General features: G+C 35.9%; 1 protein-coding gene across 1 annotated transcript; it reads right to left on the reverse strand.

The window, feature by feature from the left end:
- Positions 1–2,948: 2,948 nt before the first annotated feature.
- On the reverse strand, positions 2,949–3,680 carry LOC140183557 (uncharacterized). The gene has a single exon (XM_072232008.1). The coding sequence runs from the start codon at positions 3,678–3,680 to the stop codon at positions 2,949–2,951; it is 732 nt and encodes a 243-aa protein (XP_072088109.1).
- Between the last annotated feature and the right edge of the window lie 2,320 nt (positions 3,681–6,000).

The following is a 6,000-nucleotide window of genomic DNA, read 5'->3' on the forward strand; positions in this document are numbered from 1 at the left end:
ATTCAAGCTACAAGTGCAAATGATTCATCGAAATCAATCCCTTCCTATTGATCATACCCTTGAGCAACCAATCTAGCTTTGTTTCAGACTATGGATCCATCTTCACCCAGCTTGTTTCTGAAAATTCATTTAGTGCCAGTGACTTTCTTTTCATTTGGATAAGGCACCAATGACCAGACCTGGTTCTTCTCAAATTGCTGCAATTCCTCCTTCATAGCTAACACCCAAGACGGATCAGCAAGAGCTTCTTGGATGTTTTGAGGTTCAATCTTTGATAAAAGAGCAATGTTGTTGAATTTGGCTCTTTTCAAAGATGAACGAGTGGTTCTACCAGTGGAAGGATTTCCAATTATGAACTCTTCAGGATAGTTTTTCAGAAACCTCCATTCTCTTGGTCTTCTTGACTGGTTTGAGGATTCAGGTTCCTTTTGATCAACATTTGCCTCTGCATTAGTGTTTTCAGCTGCGACAGGAGATAATTTCAAATGGTCTCCTGCAGAATTTGGAGTTTTGCTGCTAACAGGTGCAACTTCATGAGAACTTGGATTTTGTGAAACTGGTTCAGTGTTCTTTGGAACCTCAGCTTCAAAACCTGGACTATCATCAATGCAAACACTGGGAACATTGTTAGATTCACAGAAAGTGACATGCACGGTCTACTCAACTGTTTTTGGAGTTCTTGTTGTAAACCCTATAGGCCTTACTATTTGTGGAATAACCCAGAAAAATGCTTTCATGTATTTTAGGATCAAATTTTCTTAAATTTTCTTTAATATTCAGAATGAAACACTTGCATCAAAACACATGAAAATAGCTAAGATTGGGAGGATGCCCTTTCCAAAGTTCATATGGGGTTTTCTTTAAAAACTTTCTAATAATGGTTCTATTTAAAACATAGCAAGCTGTATTCACAGCCTCAGCCCATTAGAACTTGGAAATTTCATATTCACATAACATAGCTCTAGCCATTTCTTGTAAACTTCTATTTTTTCTTTCCACAACACCATTTTGTTGAGGTGTTCTTGGATAAGAGAAGTTATGTGATATGCCTTGTTCATCACAAAAGGATTCAAAGAATTGATTTTCAAACTCTTTACCATGATCACTTCTAATTGAAATAATTTTTAAACCTTTTTCATTTTGAATCTTTTTGCTGAATTTCTCAAAAACAGAGAAGGCCTCATGTTTATGAGCAAGAAAGAACACCCAGCCAAATCTAGTATAGTCATCCACAATTACCATGCCATAGCTCTTTCCTCCAAGACTTTGAGTCCTAGTTGGTCCAAACAGATCAAGATGCAACAACTCCAATGATTTCTTAGTAGAGACATCTTCCTTGGGTTTGAAAGAGGTTTCAATTTGTTTACCCATTTAACAAGCATCACAAATGATGTCCTTATCAAACTTTATATTAGGAATGCCTCTAACTAAGCCTCTTTTTACGAGCTTAGAGATTTGGAACATGCTAGCATGTCCTAACCTCTTATGCCACATCCATTTATCAGTTTCCATTGAAGAAAAACAAGTTACATTTTGAACTTTTAGATCATCTAGAGTGATACCATAAACATTGTCACTTCTTTTGGCAACAAATAAAATAGCCTCTGTTTTCTCATTTATGACCCTACAATCAGATTTTCGAAAGGTTACAGCATATCCAAGGTCACACAATTGACTTATGCTCAATAGATTATGCTTTAACCCATCAACTAAAAAGACACTATCTATGCAAGTTAAAAAATCTTTGCCAACCTTACCAATGGCAATTATTTTACCTACCATTATCTCCAAAAGTGGCAAATCCTTCATTATACTTGTTGAGTTTAATGAAGAAAGTATCCCTTCCAGTCATATACCTTGAACATCCACTATCTAGATACCACATGTCCTTTTTCTTCTTGGATGTAAGGCAAACCTGCATGTTCTTCAACTAATCTTAGGTATCCAAATCCATTTGGATCCTTTGATGTGAAATCTTCTTGGTTGCCCAAGAGCATTAAAATCATGAACAACTTTATATAATTTACTATCATTACCAAAAGACCTAGGAAAGATGAAACATTGAGGAGGATCATGACCATTTCTGTTGCACTTGTAGCACTGATTCTTGCTCACTGATTTTTAAGGATTGCTAAATCCTTTTGGTTTGAAAAGCTTGGAAGAGGAGGCTTCAGATTTTTTAAAGTTTTGTTTAAAAACAGCCTTATTTTCCTCTTTGAATCCAAGTCCAGATTTTTCAGATCCAAACCTTTGACTAGCTAGCAGTTTGTTTAGATTTTGAGAACCTTGAATAAACTTTGCCAAGTCTTCATTCAAAATTTTTATTTGTTCATTCAGCTTCTTGTTTTCAGAAATCAAATCAGTGGAAGTAGTAACTTCATGCTTGAGTTTGAATTTTTCTAGTTCAGCTCGCAAGGCTGTGTTTTCTTCTTTTAAAAACTTTTCATTTCCAGTTTCATTTGCCTTAACCTTTTTTAACAGAAGGTCATTTTCAATCCTCAAAGCCTCATTTTCTTTCTTGCATTTTGCATACTTATCCAAGAATTTCTTGGAATTGACAGAGATGTCTTTGATAATATAGTGCAGTTCATCAATAGATAAGTCAGAAAGATCTACCTCATTTTCATCATCATGGTCTGCCATCAAACATAGCTGAGCTTTTTTATCTGAGCTCTCTGAGCTGGTGTCGTTCTCCAAGTCCTCCCATGTTGCCATCATTACCTTATTTTTGTCTTTTTTGGGTTTTTCGCCTTTCTTAAGTTAAGGGCAATCTGACTTGAAGTGACCAGGTTCCTTGCAGTGATGGCATGTGAACTTGACTTGATCTTTCCTGACATCTTTGGATGAGGAGCTTCCTTTGCCTTTGCTTTTGAATCTCAGTAGTCTTCTCATTTTTTTGCAAAGAGCACCATTTCTTCATCTGAGAAACTATCATCGGATTCTTCTCTTTAGGCTGTCATTCTTGATTTTAGTGCTATACTTTTCTTTTTGTCATCCTTGTCTTGAGACATGTGAGTGGTTTCATAGACCAGCAGCTTGCCTCTCAGCTCATCATAGGTGATTTTGATCAAATCATTCCTTTCAGATATGGCTATGCTTTTTACTTCCCATTTCTTAGTAAGACTTCTCAGGATCTTTCTCACTAGAGTTTCTTCAGAGTAGTTCCTTCCCATTGCGTCCAAATTGTTGATGATTATTGAGAACCTTTCAAACATTTGATCGATGCTCTCATCCTCCTTCATACTAAACATTTCGTACTCCTTCATCAGCATGTCAATTCTAGTTTCCCTCACTTGCTTAGTGCCTTCGTGAGTGAGTCTGAGCTTGTCCCATATTTCTTTAGCTGTTTCGCACCTTGACACCTTTTTGAACTTTTCAAAATTGATTGCACAATACATCAGATTGATTGCTTTGGCATTGAGTTTAACCTTCTTCTTTTCTTCATCTGTCCATTCACTATCTTTTTTTGCCACAACTTCTTCATCAGAATTTTGTTTAGTAGGGACGTCTGGTCCGTTGAGAATGATCTTCCAGATGCTGTAGTCGATTGACTGTACGAAGATTCTCATTCTTTCTTTCCAGTAAGAATAGTTGCTGTCATTGAAGTAGGGAGGTCTATTATTAGACTGCCCTTCAATGAGAATGAACGCCACGATGTTGGGATTCATGTTGTTGGCCATGGATCTTTGCTCCAAGCTGTGAAGCTTGCCTCTTTGAGACCTTGCTCTGGATACCAATTGATGGATCTAGTTGAACTTGAGAAGAGGGGGGTTGAATCAAGTTAGTTTAAAACTTAAAGCTTCAAACTCTGTTTTTGCTATAACACGATTTGCAGGAGATTATTTGAAATAGTATCATACGCAGAATAGTAAGGAGTAAGGAAGAGAAGATGAAGACCAGCATATATCCTGGTTCAGATTCTATGTGCAATGAATCCTACGTCCAGTCTCCACCACAAACCATGGTAGAATTTTCACTAATCATTCACAGATTACAAACACCAATAATATTGAATTTCTCCCTAATTCAACTAGTATCTACCCCTAAGATTTCATCACCAAAAGCTTAGCTTCCCATAGTACTGACCCAACTAGGAAGGAGAATCAACCAGATTCAATTTCTCCGAGTGCTAACCCAACTTAGAAAGGGGAACTAATCCTAGTTCATAAACCCAAAATACATCAGAAATCAGTGGCTATTTTGCATCACTCTTGCCTTTTCTCTCTTGGCTTTTGAACCTCACATAATTGCCTTTTTCATAATAAAAAAATAATGCAAGATAGCCATAACACAAAGATCGGAATTAAGCTTGAGTAGAAGAAAGAGATTCCAACTCTATTTTAGAGATGGTGCTCTGAGTGTGCATCCTCTCTCTTATCTTGAAATGGTGGGATGAAGCTTGTTATATATCTTCAACTTGGCTTCATTGATGCCTCTTCCATTTTCTTGTACTAGCTGCTCATTGGAGCTGTCATAGCTGGCAGTAGTCCTTATTCACCATGTTCCACTACCTCTGCTGCTTGAAGAGCTCAACCACTACCTCTGTTGTCCTTTGCTTGGCCTTCTTCCTTGGCATGCTCTTCTTTTGCATTCTACTCCATTTCCTTGCTACTGCTGCTCTGTGCTCTTTGCTCGATTGTGTTTTGCTCAACCACTATCCTAGTATTGCTCAGTTGATGTCCTTGGGTTAGTGGTTGTCCTAGTTTCCTTTTCTTGCTTTCACAGAGCCACACCTGTCCTTGCTGTGTTGTTGCCTCCTTTGTTTGCAAGCTGTCCTGTTTTGCTCATGATATAGACACCTACCCTTTTTCTTTTGTCAAATGCATAGCCTTTCAATCATGCTAAACAGTGAAATAAAAGAGAGGTATTGGGCTTGTGCATTTACTTGAAGCATCAAAGGAATTAATAGGTAGCTTTGTTTGGCTGTGAGAGAATTAATGGGCCTGCCACAATAAAACACACATTAAACAATATTGGACTTTCAACCTAATTGAATGTTTGTCATCATTAATTAACCCAAAATCAAACTAGGCTCAACAATCATGATCATCATCATTATCGTCATTGTCTTCTTCTAATACGTATTGTCGTTATTGTTATCGTTGTTATTGTTATCGTTATCATCAAATTTTTGCCGTTTGATGACATTGTCTAATCCAAAATTGATTTGGATGTGTTTTTGTTCAAAATTGACTTAGGCTGTGCTTGTTTTGAAATGAGTTTGTTTGTGTATTTTCATCATTAAGTAATTTCGGTTCAACTCATTTCTGAGTGAATTAAAATACATTTGGTATTGTTGTTCTGCACAATTCAAAACTCTTCTTTCTCATATTCCCTCTTGAGAAAAATAAAATCAAGAAAAAGAGAAGAAAAATCAAACAAAAAAGAAGAAGCAAGAATGAAAAACTCCTCAAAATTCCTTATTAGATTCTTCTTCTTCTTATCTTATTCATCTTTTCTTTCTTGTTTTTTTTTTTCACAATTCTTCTTATTTTACTCCCTTAACAATAATAAAAACATGAAAAATCAAACAAAGAAGAAGTGCATAATGCTGCAAAATCACTTGATGGATTTGGATGTGTTTTTGTTCATGATTCAATTTTGTTTGTGTGCTTGTTTTCGAACGCAATTATTAAGTAATTTTAGTTCATTCTTGATTTAAATAAGGTGCACCTAGTCTGTGCTTGTTTTGAAACGAGTTTGTTTGTGTATTGTCGTCATTAAGTAATTTCAAGTTCATTCTAGAAGCAATTTCGGTTTATTTTTTAGTGAATTTCTGATTATTCAATTTTGTTTGTGTGTTTGTTTTCGAAAGCAATCATTAAGTAATTTCGGTTTATTCTGGATTTAAATAAGTTGCATTTGATCTATGCTTGTTTTGAAACGAGTTTGTTTGTATATCGTCATCATTAAGTAATTCCGGTTCATTCGAAATTTAATTTTCGGTTCATTTTGGATGTAATTTCAGTTCATTTCTGAGTGAATTAAGGTGCATTTAAT

The sequence above is a fragment of the Arachis hypogaea genome, chromosome 3 (assembly GCF_003086295.3).
Source record: "Arachis hypogaea cultivar Tifrunner chromosome 3, arahy.Tifrunner.gnm2.J5K5, whole genome shotgun sequence".
NCBI lineage: Eukaryota > Viridiplantae > Streptophyta > Magnoliopsida > Fabales > Fabaceae > Arachis > Arachis hypogaea.